Genomic DNA, 18,269 nt, shown 5'->3' on the forward strand with positions numbered 1-18,269 from the left:
ATACTACAGCATTACATTTTATCTTACCTCCTATACATTTCTAGGAATGTGATTGATTAAAAGCGCCCTCGTGGAAACAGTATATAGTTGATATCAGGTTAGTAGGGAGTCAGGGCTTATCTCATACACGGTTAGTAGTGGAGTTACGTTTCTTTATATTACATATAAGGTAGTAGGGAGGCAGGGCTTATTTCATACACAGTCAGTAGTGGTGTTACGTTCCTTTATAAAAACAAAAGGATACTGAGAAAAAAATCATAAAGGTTTCAACAGATGAAAAAATTGATGATTAAGATTGAAATAAATTCATATAACACATTTAAACCTCACAAGTTGTTATTGTTGGTATCTGTTTTTGTAGGATCAATGGAAGTAGTTTCTTAATGCTAACAGTATTGAGGACTTGCTCATTTTGAGAGATCTAAATTTCACCTGTTAAGATAGTCTGTATGATAAATTCGTTACATAGTGTGCTAGTGACCTTATATGGTATATATGGGATCAGTAAATTCCATATGGAGATTCAAGCTTCGCTCTCACCCCATATGGAATTTACTGACCCCATATATACCGTATTAGGTCACTTCGCTCTCACCCCATATGGAATTTACTGACCCTATATATACCGTATTAGGTCACTTCGCTCTCACCCCATATGGAATTTACTGACCCCATATATACCGTATTAGGTCACTTCGCTCTCACCCTATATGGAATTTACTGACCCTATATATACCGTATTAGGTCATTAGCACACTATGTAACTAATAATACTGTACAACATAGATACAATATACAAACCCTTTGTATAACTCCTGTTAAATTATAAGTTATATTGGAATCTACAGGTATATCAAATCTACTTTTAAATCCACCCAGGTATAGGATACTATTGTCTAAATTTAATTCTGTTAAAAATCCCTGAAACAACAAAAAGAGATGGTTAGATTATAATTTCATATTATATTTTACGTAGAGAGAAAAAAAACGGAAAACAGGAAAAATAATATGCGTAATGCTGCAGTCCTAATAAAATGAAAAACAGTGTCCTTTTATTCTTACAGTTAGGGTTTTTGCTTGTGAGAAAGCGGTCTAGATATTCTAGCAGATTAATGTTCTCTTTCTTGTACTGTATTTTATTTCTGTGTAATTCAGTCTCTTGTGGAGAGTTGTCTCATTGTCAATCATACCACATCTTCTTTTTATAAAATATCTTTTTAAAGAATTGGCAACATATCTAACTTTAAACCAAGACAACATTTATGTTAGCTGAAGACATAAACCTACCTTAGACTCCCCTGTATAATTATACTGTGGATTTTTGTCTATCAGCAATATACCAAATTTCTTAGTTTTATCAATCATCACTTCATGCCATGTATCAAGGGAAATAACTGCATCACTCCTACAATAAAAATTTAAGGTCAATATACTGAAATGACATTGTCAATGATAATTGGTACATGTACTAGTATTAAACCTGTGAGTCTTTGTTTAATACAGCAAATATTAGCATACATGAAAGATATTGCCTTAGCATTGAAAAAAAGTGTTCATCTTACAATCTTTTATTGCACATCTTATTCAATGCAATACATCACAAAAACTTAAAGGTTATAAAACACAGATAAATTTGCTCTTTCCACCTGCTACCATTGTCTAAGAAAATTTATGTCCCTCCTAAAAAATTTATCTCTAATTACAGGGTCAATAACAGGAACTATCAAATAAACTTTGGAAAGATACTTTTTACTTCCATGGATTACCTTAAAAAACAATCAACATAAAGTCAATATCAACTTTTCTGTGTAACTACTTACGATATAACAATAGTACCACTTCCCATATTGAACCTGAACTCCACCCTTCTATCCACGATGTTTAGAGAAATAAAATCTCCATTGCCTCCAGCATATGTACTAGCATAAAATAAAACTCCTGGAAAAATAACATACTTGTAGCCTTTGATACAAAACAGAACTCTCGGAAAAATAAAAGTATGTAACATATAACAAATCTGGAAAATAAAAAATTGTCAAAGACATAAAACACATTTCTGGAGAAAAAAATATAGTGTATTTGTAGATCTTCTTTGCTTTTTTGAAAATAATAGGTGGAAATAAAAAAATATTGTGAAAAATGTCATTCAAGGGCAATAACTCATATAAGAAGCCATTTTTAACACTATGGACAAACACAAGTAGCAGTAACAGTTTTCAAAACAATAGACACACCTTGCATTTTACTCTTTTGTTTCATTTTTAGTAATGTCTGTCTGTTCTTTGCTTGAATTTTGAAGATATATATAACTTACCGTTAGGTTTGGATGTCTTGAACCAGATAGTAAATGTCATGGCTGTACTCCCTATATCACCCAATGGTAGTTCAAGGAAAGAATTCCCTGAAAACTCAGGTACATCTATTGGTTGTAATTTTTCTGAAAAAAAATCAAATTAGAACATTGCCAGTTCTTGTCAATTTGTTTTAGAGCAATTTGTCTATTCCAATATTTTGTTTTCAGTGGTTTGTTGGAATTAAAACATAGTTGGTCTAGAATTAACACAATTTAGACCTTGTTTTATAATATAGACAGTAGGTTGAATTGTAAATGGGCTTTTTATTGTATTGCTAGGCTAGGTTTCCATCTCATAAGAACTAACTCACTAGATTTGTGATATTTTCTATGTTGGTATTTTAAATTTTTGTGAGTGTTGTATGCCAATTGGTTAGTGGTCATTTTCACTGTAAAAAACTTACCAAATTCACAGAACTCTCCCTCCCTGTTAGGACTACAGATACATTTGTATGAGTTTCCATAGATCTGACAAGTAGAACTCTCATGACAGTTAGCCATTACACATGGATCCAATACTATCTCACAATCACGTCCTAAAATAGAAACAATGAATAAATCAGATTATAATTATATGTTAATCAGCCAAACCAAGAAGACCCATCATGAAAAGGCTTTTTCGGGATGTGCTAATTTACAGAAAAAATGAATATCAATTTGTACCACAAAAATTTAACTACATAGTTGAAAATGTTTCAGCTCTAAACAAGCCATCATACATTTCCAAATTTATGATATAGGCAGAGGAATTGAGGAAAGGCTATCATTACAGCCTACCTGAAACGTATAGCTCATCTTTACCCAGCTGTCTGGTCATAAGTGACATTGAAATGTTTATGACTTGCAATTATTTTTACTTGCATGATTTTTTGTGATAACGGGAAGATATTGATATAAAATATAAAGGTCTAGACAACTGATAGTTTAAAAAAACACTTTAGAATGTGAATATTGCTATCTACCCTAACCACTGAGTTTCAGGGGCATATTTATTGATTTTAAATTTTTGTATTCTTTTGAACACTATGTGTCCCCTTCATATCAAAAGTACTGGGATACATGTACCTGTAAATCCATGTTTACATACACAGCTATAAACATCAGAATCTTTAGCTAGACAAGTCCCTCCATATTTACATGGTAAACTGTTACAGGAATTACTCCCACATTCAGCTGAAATCAAATTAACAATGTTATCTAAAATAAATCTCTACTGGTACAAACAAAATCGACAAAATCACTGTAAGTTCATACTGTTCAACTTATAAAAAACATCATAATTTACAATTGTAACATGATGCTTAAAAAATTGTTTTTTCCCAATAATAAATGTTAGGAGATACATGAAATCATAATTTTCTTGTAAAATTAGTTTTCAGTCTGCACCAAAAACTTTTTCAACTACTAGTCCGAAGACATTCTGATATTTTTCTTATTTGTCCAAACAATTTTTTTCAAAAACTTGCTAGTCCGAATGTTAGGAGATACATGAAATCATAATTTTCTTGTAAAATCAGTTTAATGTTTTTATTTATAACATCATCTGAGACTAAATGAACATGTCTGTGAGTTATGATTATCATGAAAGAATGAACTCATTCTTATTAAAGAAAGAACTAGCACATGTATTTGTACGTTTTTTTTTATTTTGAGGCATAGTTGCTTTTCTAGAAATGTTTTTTGCTTAATTAACTCAAATTGGATGTCTTTCTAACTTGTCTTATTAGGCCGTTTTGTGGCAAAGAAGTTCTAGATTCTTCTGTGAAAATCTTAACATTTATTTTATGTCATGCTCTATTTACATGTTAATGATAAGTGTTAAGATATTGATGAAATATAATAAAATTGAGAAAGGAAATGGTGAATGTGTCAAAGCGACAACCACCCGACCATAGAGCAGACAACAGCCGAAGGCAACCAATGGGTCTTCAATGGAGCGAGAATTTCCGCACCCGTAGGTGTCCTTCAGCTGGCCCCTAAAAATATGCATACTAGTACAGTGATAATGGATGTCATACTAAACTCCGAATTATACACAAGAAACTAAAATTAAAAATCATACAAGACTAACAAAGGCCACAGGCTCCTGACTCTAATGCCTTCTCCTGTTAAAATAAACATTTTATCAATACTTATATTTCGCAATGACACAAGATCCTGTAACTGTTTACACCTGTTTTTCACTAAATCCATTGGATGTGTACTGGTTAATATTAGTTTTGGTTTCATGATTTTTTATAGGTTGTTATTAACTGGGAAATAGCTTTCACTATCTGTAAGTACTCTCAGACAGGTTCTTTAGTCTTTTTGTTAAATTTTAGTGCATTTTTAAGTCAAACCTTTTTCAATCGATGTTTGCAATAATTGAAAGCTTGTTCAAAGAAAATAAAAGCCAATAAATAAATTTAAGTTTGCCAGTCTACTCTTACCAATATCTAACCCTGACATGATATGATCAGATACTTGTGGGTAAGATAGATCATAAAGATGCGTTCTCAGTTTGTTCTTGACATGGAAAGTTTTAATACAGCCGACAAATCCCATTGGCAATCTCTGTTTGAACTCCCTGAAAAATAAAAGCGGGAATATTAAGGACTGAATGATAGCTACTTCAATTAAAAGTTCTCATTTAGTTGTAAATTTGAACACATGAGTTAAATATCTACAAGATACTAACCTAACATGTTTAACCTGGCCACATTATTTATATATGTGCCTGTCCCCAAGTCAGGAGCCTGTAATTCAGTGGTTGTCATTTGTTAATGTGTTACATATTTGTTTTTTGTTCATTTTTTACATAAATAAGGCCGTTAGTTTACTCATTTGAACTGTTTTACATTGTTTTATCTGGGCCTTTTATAGCTCACTATGCAGTATGGGCTTTGCTCATTGTTGAAGGCCGTACAGTTACCTATAGTTGTTAATGTTTGTGTTATTTTGGTCTTTTGTTGATAGTTGTCTCATTGGCAATCATACCACATCTTCTTTTTTATATAAAAGTTCAATCAAAATACATTTGATTATAGAAAGAACTTAAGTAAGCATTCTCACAGACAGAGGAAGGAAATGGAAAACATAATGCCACTAGGCAAAGCATCAAAAACCTACAACTAGATTTTATAATGTAATATCTTTTTTAATACTCAGATTTGACTATTAATGAAAGTATATGGTTAAATTTCTCTTTTGATGTTGACACTCACTTATCTATTTCACTTTGTGGATTTCCTAAATAAAATGGTCTGTCTACTAAGTTGAGTGATACCAGTGATCCTGGAGCTGTTCCTAACACTGGAGCTTCTTTGTCCACTGTCAGTGATCCGTCCTTACCATCCCGACTGGCCGTCACATGGATAAATTGGTTCAGTTGTATCCTATGTCTATTTCTCAGTATCATTGGACCACCGCCTACGTCAAATCTACAGAAATAATACAATGAAAAAAAATATTATCATTTCAGTCAGGTTGAGATCTCACAAAACATGTTTAACCCTGCAGCATTTATGCTCCTGTCCCAAGTCAGGAGCCTCTGGCCTTTGTTATTTAGTTTATCTAAATGTTTTGGAGTTCAGTGTGATTTACCATTTTTACTGAACTAGTACACATTATTGTTTACGGGCCATTGCATTTGTACAAATCTCCTAGTAAGGTTAACAGGAAGTGATGGGCAATAAATCCAAAAGTTCATCATTCAGTATAGCATCCCAGGTCAGGAGCCTGTAATTCAGTTGTTATATTTGTTTTTTTGTTAATTTTTTGTACATGAATTATGCTTTTAGTTTTCATATTTGAATTGTTTTACATTTGTCATTTCAGGGCCTTTAATAGCTGACTATGCGGTATGGGCTTTGCTCATTGTTGAAGGCGTACAGTGACCTAAATTTGTTAATTTCTGTAGTATTTGGTCTCTTGTGGAGAATTGTCTCATTGGCAATCAAACCTCATCTTCTTTTATATTTACATGAAACTTAATACCAAACTTTACAATGCCCTGATCTGTGGTTGATGAGAATAACTTTTAATACATGGTAAGAAAATATAAAAATTTGGTAAATAGGAAGTTGATAAACAACAAATCAGAAATGCACCATGTAGTAAAGCTTGTTCACATGAAGTCTGATAACCCAATTTCAAGAAGGTGTAATTAGTTAATCATGCAATGAAAATTTGACATCTAGGAATGAATTCCTTGGTTACCTGAACTCTACATATGCATCTCTGAGTGACAAAGACAAGAAATCTCCTGACCCATTGGGGAACTGGCTGCTAAACAATAATAGTCCATCATAATTCAAGGCTTTAAAACTGATATCAATAATTATCTCATGGTCAGTTTGGATGTAGTGTCGTAATATCAACTGTGACATGCCAGAAAAGGATGGAGTGGTGATTCTTCCATCTGAAAAATTAATATTCTTGTTAATTTTAAGGAGACCAAATATAGTAACAGTTATAATATCAACCCTCTCTCAATTACTCAATTTTAAAATTGTAAGATGTCCAGTACACCTTGCAATCAACAATAAACAATGTAATCAACCGGCGAGTGTGGCATATTGTTTAACCAACTGGAAGTATGCAGTAATTACCACTGTTGGCACAATACAAACCATAAACAATAAAATTTTAGAATTAATGGGAAATATGTCAAAGAGACAGCAACACGACCAAAGAACAGACATGTTTTGCATGCAACAATGATTGATCTTATTAATTTTCAACAAGTGAAACTGTGAGCTACTGCTCACTGATGATACCCCCGCCGCAAGTGGATAATATTAATAGTGTAAAAATATGCAAGTGTTCGGTAAACAGGAAGTTGTCGAGTGATGAATCTGAAAACGCATCACACGGTATAGCTGACTTACATAAATCCTGAAACCAAATTTCAGAAATCCTTGTATTGTAGTTCCTGAGAAAAATGTGACGAAAATTTTCAACTTGGCTATCATGTGTAAAATCATACAAGTGTTCGGTAAACAGGAAGTTGTCAAGTGATGAATCTGAAAACGCATCACACGGTATGGCTGACATATATAAATGTTGATACCAAATTACAGAAAGGGTGGATGTGTAGTTCCTGAGAAAAATGTGACAAAAGTTTCATGGGACGGACTGACTGACGGACGGACTGACGGACAGACTGACGGACGGACTGACAGACAGAGGTAAAACAGTACACCCCCCCTTTTTTAAAGCGGGGGTATAAGAAAATTTTCAATTTGGCTATCATGTGTAAAATCATACAAGTGTTCGGTAAACAGGAAGTTGTCAAGTGATGAATCTGAAAACGCATCACACGGTATGGCTGACATATATAAATGTTGATACCAAATTACAGAAAGGGTGGATGTGTAGTTCCTGAGAAAAATGTGACAAAAGTTTCATGGGACGGACTGACTGACGGACGGACTGACAGACAGAGGTAAAACAGTATACCCCACCTTTTTTAAAGCGGGGGTATAAGAAAATTTTCAACTTGGCTATCATGTGTAAAATCATACAAGTGTTTGGTAAACAGGAAGTTGTCGAGTGATGAATCTGAAAAGGCATCACACGGTATAGCTGACTCATATAAATCCTGAAACCAAATTTCAGAAATCCTTGTATTGTAGTTCCTGAGAAAAATGTGACGAAATTTTCAACTTGGCTATCATGTGTAAAATCATACAAGTGTTCAGTAAACAGGAAGTTGTCAAGTGATGAATCTGAAAACGCATCACACGGTATGGCTGACATATATAAATGTTGATACCAAATTACAGAAAGGGTGGATGTGTAGTTCCTGAGAAAAATGTGACAAAAGTTTCATGGGACGGACTGACTGACGGACGGACTGACGGACAGACTGACGGACGGACTGACAGACAGAGGTAAAACAGTACACCCCCCCTTTTTTAAAGCGGGGGTATAAGAAAATTTTCAATTTGGCTATCATGTGTAAAATCATACAAGTGTTCGGTAAACAGGAAGTTGTCAAGTGATGAATCTGAAAACGCATCACACGGTATGGCTGACATATATAAATGTTGATACCAAATTACAGAAAGGGTGGATGTGTAGTTCCTGAGAAAAATGTGACAAAAGTTTCATGGGACGGACTGACTGACGGACGGACTGACAGACAGAGGTAAAACAGTATACCCCACCTTTTTTAAAGCGGGGGTATAAGAAAATTTTCAACTTGGCTATCATGTGTAAAATCATACAAGTGTTTGGTAAACAGGAAGTTGTCGAGTGATGAATCTGAAAAGGCATCACACGGTATAGCTGACTCATATAAATCCTGAAACCAAATTTCAGAAATCCTTGTATTGTAGTTCCTGAGAAAAATGTGACGAAATTTTCAACTTGGCTATCATGTGTAAAATCATACAAGTGTTCAGTAAACAGGAAGTTGTCAAGTGATGAATCTGAAAACGCATCACACGGTATGGCTGACATATATAAATGTTGATACCAAATTACAGAAAGGGTGGATGTGTAGTTCCTGAGAAAAATGTGACAAAAGTTTCATGGGACGGACTGACTGACGGACGGACTGACGGACAGACTGACGGACGGACTGACAGACAGAGGTAAAACAGTATACCCCCCTTTTTTAAAGCGGGGGTATAAGAAAATTTTCAACTTGGCTATCATGTGTAAAATCATGCAAGTGTTCGGTAAACAGGAAGTTGTCAAGTGATGAATCTGAAAACGCATCACACGGTATGGCTGACATATATAAATGTTGATACCAAATTACAGAAAGGGTGGATGTGTAGTTCCTGAGAAAAATGTGACGAAAGTTTCATGGGACGGACTGACTGACGGACGGACTGACGGACTGAAGGACAGACTGACGGAAGGACTGACAGACAGAGGTAAAACAGTATACCCCCCCTTTTTTAAAGCGGGGGTATTTGAAGGGGGGGGGGGGGTATAATAACAAAATGTAATGCTTTGTGTTCAAATACATTGGTCAATGTTCTTTAATTGATTGATAATTTGCTGTATGTTCAGTGGAAAATATTTCATTAAAGTTGATGATGGAAGTGTTTTTACAACCTTGACTGGATATACAGCCCTTGCACAGTCTGTATTTAAGTTCTGGACAGATCCAATATTTCAATTTGATTCCCATTGTTGTCATAGCAATATGAATTCAGGGTTTATGACCTTAACAATTTCGTATATTTATCTATCTTTGATAATGCCTTTAACAGTAACAAAGATAAAAATTAAAATCTATTGAAAAGATCATTAATATAATATATTGCAGATTGGGATTTTTTTTTATATTTTAATTTAAAGGATTAATGGTATTTTTATGGTGTCAAACTCAAAATGACAATATTGTAACAGTTTTCATGTCAATCCTACACGATATTTTGGTTTATGGTTTTAAACTGCTAACCCATATGAATGAACTGTTCTAACTTACGTAAATAAGAAATTTTTGCAAAAAAAAATTTAAAAAATCTAGCAAATCACTTATGATTTAATTTTAAGGCTGAACTAAATAGGTATGAAAATATTTATAAATAATATGGCCTTGTACTGAAAAAGTATGATTCTAAAACAGATTAATACAAAGCTATTTAGTTAGCACAACTTACTGTCTTTACATATAGATCCAGATCTACCAATTGGACATAGACACCTATAACCTAAATCTTTGTCTAATCGACATAAACCATTGTTACGACAAGGATTATTTATACACGAATCGTCTGTCACATGTTCATCAGGTCGTAAGGTTTCTACTTCTGCAAAGATATAAAAATAAATACAATTATACTTGTCTTATTTTCTTTATTTAAACATACTTTATTGATATTTTTACATTTGTTAGTGGATACATCAAATACCGGTACCTTATCCCGGCCTCGTTAATCGTTAGTAGCATATAATTAATTTGATTAGTATTTGTTAGTTTCTTTAACTGTAATATATACATTCATAAATCATTGTAAATTGTAATATATCCAACTAAAAACATTATCAATATAGAATGATCAATAAATCTGAGTAGATAACAAAAAAATTAATAAATTATAAAGAATAAATAAATAAAAAAAACACAGAAGTTTTGAATTTTTGAAAAAAATAAATAAATAAAATAATAAATATATTTTACTTAAAGGATATATTTATTCAAATATTTGCATACAGGTAATAACTTAGAGGAACCTACATGTAGTTATAAACATAGACAAAACATCAAGCATATATATAAAACCAGCATATAACAGTATTAAATTATAACATAGGTGGTGGTGTGGATAATGAAAGGAATGTACGTATAAATAATTCTGGTACATAATGTACCAATTTTTGATAATAAACTAGTCTTCTAAAATGGGAAGCCAGGGGTCCCAGCAGATATTGGCCTTATGAAAAGGTTTTCTTTTAAAAAATAAATTCTTTTCTAGTACCAGAGATTCTTTGAGGTAGTTTTTAAGTCCTGTAAAATTTACAATATTTTCACAGAGTTTAGTTCTGTAAATATAGAATTTTGTCAGGAGTATTATTAAGTTTTTTATCCTATCATTTACATTGTTAACTAAATTTCGAAATAAAATAATATCTATATTAACTGGAATCAATATTTGTGTTTGGTTATAAATCCAATCACCAAGTTCAATCCATAAATCTGAAATTTTATGGCATGTCCAAAATATGTGCTCAATATCTTCAATAGCTTCATTACAGAAAGTACATTTATCTGATTGTTTTACCTTAATTTTAAATAAAAATTCATTTGTGCCTATGATTCTGTGCACTATTCTGTACTGGAACCAATGAAGTTTAGAGCTTTTTGTGGTGTCGAAAGACATATTATGCACTTTTTTCCAATCAAATTTTTTTTTTAATCTTAAAGACCATTTATCTTCACAAGTAGGCCTAGTATTACTTTTTTCTAAGAAAATATTATACATATCTTTTGATCCTTTAACTGGCAATAAAAATGTTCTAATATTATTTGGTAGAACTGGTCCATGAACTTTATAAAGATTTTCTATAGAGATATTATGTTTAAGTGAATTTTGATATGATTTTATTGCTGATATAACTCCATTATAAACTAGAAAGTTAGATTTAATTTCATAAATATTTTTCCATTGTTCAAACGACATTAATTTACCCTCATTATCTACCAGATCATTAATTAACAAAATACCGTTATCAGCCCAGTCTTTATAGAACACAGATCTGCTACCTATTTTAATATTTTCATTATTCCAAAGTGAAACTGTTAAAAATTCTTCTTCATTTTTTGGTTTAAGTTTATTTTGCATTTCTGTCCATGCTTTAAAAACATCTTTCCAAAAGGGGTTTTTACATTTGTTTGGTGGGCCTAGAAATACTAGATCTTCAATATTAATATTTTCTGTGCTTTCTATAAGTTTTTTGAGTTTTGTATTGTTTTTTAGCAACCGTCGGACCCACGTTAATTTTAACCCTTTTATATATTCTTCAATATCTAACATTTTCAGCCCCCCAAATTTATGTTCCAGACATAATATTTTTCTTTTAATCTTGTCAGGCTTGTTTTCCCAAATAAATGAATATAGTGTACGAATAAGTTGTTTAAGAGTAGTATTGCATGGTGTTGGTAATGTTAGAAATAGATGATTTAATTTTGAAATAATTAGTGTCTTGATAATTGTTATCTTTCCCACTGGAGTAAGTGTTTGTCTAGACCAAATATTGATTATATTTTCAATTTCTTTTATTTTAGGATAATAGTTCAAAGATTCCATTTCTTGCAAATTGACAGAAAAGTTTATTCCTAATAGTGTAAACCTACTGAAACCCCATTCCAATCCCCACTTTACACACATGGTATCTTGACTATATTTTTTCTTTCCTATCCATACCACCTTAGTTTTGTCTAAGTTCATATGGAGACCAGACATTTCAGCATATTTATGTAATAAGCGGAGAGATGCGTCAAGGGACTCTGGTGTACCGTCAAGAATAATTGATGTGTCATCAGCATATTGAGAGATCAAATATTCAGTGTCATCTATTTTAATTCCCTTTATTTCTTTATTTTTTCTAATTAATATTCCAAGTATTTCTGCACATAAAAGAAATATATAAGGAGATAAAGGATCCCCTTGTCGACAACCCCTTTGAATTTCAAAGAATTCAGATAAAATACAATTTTGAGAAACTGCAGAACTTATATTTTTGTAAAAGGTTCTCACCCATTGTTTTATAGAGGGGCCGAAATTGAAAAAATCTAAAACTTCTTCAATGAAACTCCATGATACAGAATCAAAAGCTTTTTCAAAATCTATGAGAAGGTAAATCATTTAGTTCTGTATGAAATAATATATCGTAAATAAGACGAGTATTCTCCCCTATAAATCTACCCGGAATAAAACCAGTCTGATCACTGTTAATAATTTGGGGTAGAACTAATTTTATACGCTCAGCTATGCAGCTTGATGCTAATTTATATGTGGTATTTAGTAAACTTATTGGTCGCCAATTTTTCATGAACTGTCTAGGTTTATCTCCCTTTGGTATACAGGTTAAAATACCTTGTCTTTGAGTAATTGATAATTCCCCCTTTTGGTAACCATTATTTATAGACCGAAATACAAATTTTCCTATATCTATCCAAAAAAACTTGAAAAATTCATTTGTGAAACCATCTGACCCAGGGCTTTTTTCATTTTTCATTTTTCGCAAAGCTGTTGTTAATTCATCATAAGTAATTTCACCCTCCAAAGATTCTCTGATGGTATTATTTATTTTTTTAATATCAGTATCAGGGATTTCATTTTTTAGGTTGACCTTATTCAAACTTTCTGTTTTAGTATAAAGCCTTTTGTAATAATTGTTTGCTTCTTTTAATATTTTATCTTGCTCACTGATAGTGTCACCTTTTGTCTTGTCTTATTTTCTGGGTAGTTTTTAAATAAAATATAATCGATACAGAAAAGCTTTTGTTAACTGTATATTTAAACAAGGATTCTGTACCCCTGATCCTAATGCAATAAGACATGATGAACAAACTTGTACTTTATTCTTTTTTGAGTAAATTAGGTATTTTTCTACACATTGCATTATATGAAACTAGAGCACTCTATACTATCAGTAATAATGCGAACAAAAGAATTAGATTTTATAATATATATATATATATATACCTTTGTCTATTGATGAAGACAGTATGCTGACCTTAGGATATCTTTTGAGGATATTTGGCATTTGAAAAGTATCTTAGATAAAAGATTTTCTTACTGCATCCACACACCCTGATGAAAACGCACCATAAGGTGATATTGCCCATATTTGAAATTTTTCATTCAGAAAACACAGCATAGATTTCTAACATTATCATGTGGCATTTGGATGTAAAATGAAACTGTACTGGGTAAAACAGACTTTATGGGAACTAACATCTTTTTTTGCTTTAATTTGTAAACAATGTGAGAACAATTCTTTCTAAATCATACAATTTACTTATCATCTTACCCACACATTCCTTGAGGTCTGATGATGACATGTAACCTTGTTTACACTGACAGATTCCCTGTCGACACTGGCTGTTACCAGCTGAACAATAGTCACCATTGAGACACCTGTCTAGTATCTTAACTGAAATTTAAACAGAACAGATAGAATTTAAATAGTAAAAATATCAAATACTCATTTTAAGATTTTACTTTTAAATCTTAACGGTTTAAAATTTCATGATGCAATTAGAATTCTTGAACAATAGACTGCAGAATTTCTACAGTATATTTTGAAATTCTGAAAATATCTTCTTTACAATTAATTTCATCAATGGAATAAAGCACAACTTTTAGTTTCAACATTAAATATGAAGCCCAAGTGGCAGGCCTAGGTAATTTGGACTGCTATTACATGTTCCTTTATCTGGTTCAAACTACTAAACTGGCCCATGGCCCCCTTTCACAAGTGGCCTCACTAAAGGATGATAACAGATTATTGGCCTGAAACATTGGATATGTTTGTGGTAAGAATTTTAGCACAAAATTCACAATACATGATGGTCCACTGTGAATTTAACTGCATTGTGTCAAACACGAACTCTGAAAATGGCCAATATTTTGCAATCCCTTCAAAGAACCAATCCTGGAACAAAAGCTGATGACCTTGTAACAACTTACCTATAGGAGAAGACCTAGGACCTGTTTGACCTTTAGGTTTTTCTGTTGACCTTGTAATGTCTTACCTATAGGATAAGACCTAGTTTTACCTATAGGATAAGACCTAGGACCTGTTTGAACTTTAGTTTTTCTGTTGACCTTGTAACATCTTGCCTATAGGAGAAGACCTAGGACCTGTTTGACCTTTAGGTTTTCTGTTGACCTTGTAACATCTTACCTTTAGGAGAAGACCTAGGTCCTGTTTGACCTTTAGGTTTTCTGTTGACCTTGTAACATCTTACCTATAGGAGAAGACCTATGACCTGTTTGACCTTTAGGTTTTTCTGTTGACCTTGTAACATCTTACCTATAGGAGAAGACCTAGGTCCTGTTTGACCTTTAGTTTTTCTGTTGACCTTGTAACATCTTACCTATAGGAGAAGACCTAGGTCCTGTTTGACCTTTAGGTTTTCTGTTGACCTTGTAACATCTTGCCTATAGGAGAAGACCTAGGACCTGTTTGACCTTTAGGTTTTTCTGTTGACCTTGTAACATCTTACCTATAGGCGAAGACCTAGGGCCTGTATGACCTTTAGGTTTTTCTGTTGACCTTGTAACATCTTACCTATAGAAGAAGACCTAGGTCCTGTTTGACCTTTAGGTTTTCTGTTGACCTTGTAACATCTTACCTTTAGGAGAAGACCTAGGACCTGTTTGACCTTTAGGTTTTTCTGTTAGCCTTGTAACATCTTACTTATAAGATAAGACCTAGGACCTGTTAGACCTTTAGGTTTTTCTGTTGACCTTGTATGTCTTACCTATAGGAGAAGACCTAGGACCTGTTTGACCTTTAGGTTTTTCTGTTGACCTTGTAACGTCTGCTTCTCCATCATCTGTGTGTTTTGTTGTCTTCCGAGAAAGTCTACTAGGATGCATAGGAGCTGTGGTTTTTCTATCTGAAATGAAATTTAGAGTTAAAGGTTAACTACCTTATGTTTATTCTTATTCAAAGGAAAATGTACATTATGCTGAATCATCATCTTGTGAGAAAACATTGTTGTAAGGTATAAAAAGAAGCCACTGGGTTTGAAAAGGCAAAAAGAGGTATGAGGTAAGAGACAGAATCTATCAGCAGAAGAATTGGAAACAGAAAATTGTTTTGCAATGGTTTTGAAATAATGTTAGTGGATAAATTACTGTGGATTCATTTATTTTCATTGGTACCAATTTTTTGGTTGATTAAGGAAAACTTAAGATATTTGTGGATATTCAATTTCATGCTTGTGTCGACATCTTCATATAAACTTATAGAAAATTTGTTATTCGTTTAACATTTAATTTTGTGGTTCACCTGTACCAACAAAATCCATGAAAATTAGTATCCAAAAAATAATTATGAATCCACAATAATAATTTTGACCTACCATTATGACACGGTGCTAGGTGGTGCATGTACAGATGTGTTTGTTGTTCACATGAAGTTCTCTGTAGCTGACATTCTGACTGGTACGTCCTGCCGTCACTGCCACATACTACTGCTGAGTTTTTATGATCTTTGGGTAAGCAAGGGAGATTACTGCAGTCACAATATGCACGTCCATTTTGTTCTTTACACTCGCCACCAAATCCACAGACCAATTCCATGCAGGTACCTTGTATTGATACACCATCTACCAAAAATAAATTTATCAATATGATATCTTGACATGGGATAATTTAAACATTATAAAAAAGAAGATGTGGTATGATTGCCAATGAGACAACTATCCACAAAAGACCAAAATGACACAAACATTAACAACTATAGGTCACCGTACGGCCATTAGTTAGTTATTGTTAGATACTTTATAGATTTTGTGCCAATGATTCTTTGAAATTTACCCATAGCAAATTTTATTCATATCCTTATATGTTGTTTATTTGTGCTTTTTTTACCATTGAATGTGTGTTTATTTCCTAGTTTCTTCCTGGGTTTGTATAGTCTATGACAAAAGATGATTTATTAAAAAAAAAATGAATATTTTATGGGGATAATTTTAAACCATGTGAAGATGTAATAGAGGGAATTTAGAATTTAGGTTGCCTGCCATCTTATTTTATTTTAAAGTGTCATATGGTATTTTGAACCCCCTAAAAATTGAACCCGGGGTCAAAATACCATGCGGTAAAATGACCCCGGGGTCATTATACCGCATGGTATTTTGACCCCGGGGTCATTTTTCACATATGGTATTTTGAACCCCCCTGCGGTATATTGAACCCCCCTGTTTTTAAGAAATAGTATTGCAGATAATCTAATTTACAATTTATTAGCTTTTATTTTTTTTATTAGAGGTTATGAGTAGCAATGAGTAGGGGGTTCAATATACCGCAGGGGGGTCAAAATACCATGGCTATATAAAATTTTGCAAAATATCTTTTCCAGTATGCCAAATACATATAAACTACTTATTGGAGTATTATAACTATGTGAAGGAGTTAGAATAGCTTGGATTTTTGAAATTCAAGGTCTATAGTAGGGGGTTCAATATACCGCAGGGGGGTCAAATTACCATGGCTAATTAAAATTTTCAAAATATCTTTTCCAGCATGTTGAATACATACAAATTACAATTTGGAGTGTTATTACTATGTTAAGGAGTTAGAATAGCTTGAATTTTTGAAATTGAAGGTCTAGAATAGGGGGTTCAATATACCGCAGGGGGGTCAAAATACCATGGCAAAGTAAAATTTTCAAAATATCATTTCCAGCAAGTTAAATGCATACAAACTACCTGTAGGAGTATTATAACTATGTTAAGGAGTTTGAATTGCTAGACTTTTTGAAATTTAAGGTCTATAGTAGGGGGTTTAATATCCCACAGGGGGGTCAAAATACCATGGAAATTATTTTTTTTCAAAACATTTTTTCTAGCATTTTAAATACATACAAACTACTTATTGAAGTATTATAACTATGTTAAGGAGTTAGAATTGCAAGAATTTTTAACATTTAAAGTCTATGGTAGGGGGTTCAATATACCGCAGGGGGGTCAAAATACCATGGGTAAGTAAAATTTTCAAAATATCTTTTCCAGTATGTTAAATACATACAAACTACTTGTAGGAATATTATAACTATGTTAAGGAGTTTGAATAGCTAGAATTTTTGAAATTTAAGGTCTATAGTAGGGGGTTCAATATACCGCAGGGGGGTCAATATACCATGGAAATTATTTTTTTTCAAAACATTTTTTCCAGGATGTTAAATGCATACAAACTTACTACTTATTGGAGTATTATTACTAAGTTAAGGAGTTAGAATAGCTAGAATTTTTGAATATTAAGGTCTATGGTAGGGGGTTCAATATACCGCAGGGGGGGGGGGTCAAAACACCATGGAAATTTATTTTTTTTCAAAACATTTTTTCTAGCATTTTAAATACATACAAACTACTTATTGAAGTATTATAACTATGTTAAGGAGTTAGAATTGCAAGAATTTTTGAAATTTAAAGTCTATGGTAGGGGGTTCAATATACCGCAAGGGGGTCAAAATACCATGGCTTAGTAAAATTTTCCAAATATCTTTTCCAGTATGTCAAATGCATACAAACTACTTGCAGGAATATTATAACTATGTTAAGGGAGTTTGAATAACTAGAATTTTTGAAATTTAAGGTCTATAGTAGGGGGTTCAATATACCGCAGGGGGGTCAAAATACCATGGAAATTATTATTTTTCAAAACATTTTTTCCAGAATGTTGTTTGCATACGAACTACTTATTAAAGTATTATTACTATGTTAAGGTGTTAGAAT

The 18,269-nt window shown here is 32.6% G+C and overlaps 1 protein-coding gene across 1 annotated transcript in view; it reads right to left on the reverse strand.

The window, feature by feature from the left end:
- The window catches only part of LOC134700587 (agrin-like), a 115,017-nt gene that overhangs the window by 3,934 nt on the left and 92,814 nt on the right, over positions 1-18,269 (reverse strand). The window contains exons 21-33 of the mRNA XM_063561966.1: positions 15,894-16,139; positions 15,288-15,425; positions 13,832-13,954; positions 9,955-10,104; positions 6,551-6,752; positions 5,557-5,772; positions 4,783-4,919; positions 3,419-3,526; positions 2,758-2,889; positions 2,315-2,437; positions 1,821-1,938; positions 1,288-1,405; positions 802-921 (exon numbers count right to left, since the gene is read on the reverse strand). Of these exons, the coding sequence (XP_063418036.1) occupies positions 802-921; positions 1,288-1,405; positions 1,821-1,938; positions 2,315-2,437; positions 2,758-2,889; positions 3,419-3,526; positions 4,783-4,919; positions 5,557-5,772; positions 6,551-6,752; positions 9,955-10,104; positions 13,832-13,954; positions 15,288-15,425; positions 15,894-16,139 (1,931 nt within the window). The remainder of the gene's footprint in view (positions 1-801; positions 922-1,287; positions 1,406-1,820; positions 1,939-2,314; positions 2,438-2,757; positions 2,890-3,418; positions 3,527-4,782; positions 4,920-5,556; positions 5,773-6,550; positions 6,753-9,954; positions 10,105-13,831; positions 13,955-15,287; positions 15,426-15,893; positions 16,140-18,269) is intronic.

This window comes from Mytilus trossulus, unplaced genomic scaffold (assembly GCF_036588685.1).
Source record: "Mytilus trossulus isolate FHL-02 unplaced genomic scaffold, PNRI_Mtr1.1.1.hap1 h1tg000164l___fragment_2___debris__unscaffolded, whole genome shotgun sequence".
In the NCBI taxonomy this organism is placed as follows: domain Eukaryota; kingdom Metazoa; phylum Mollusca; class Bivalvia; order Mytilida; family Mytilidae; genus Mytilus; species Mytilus trossulus.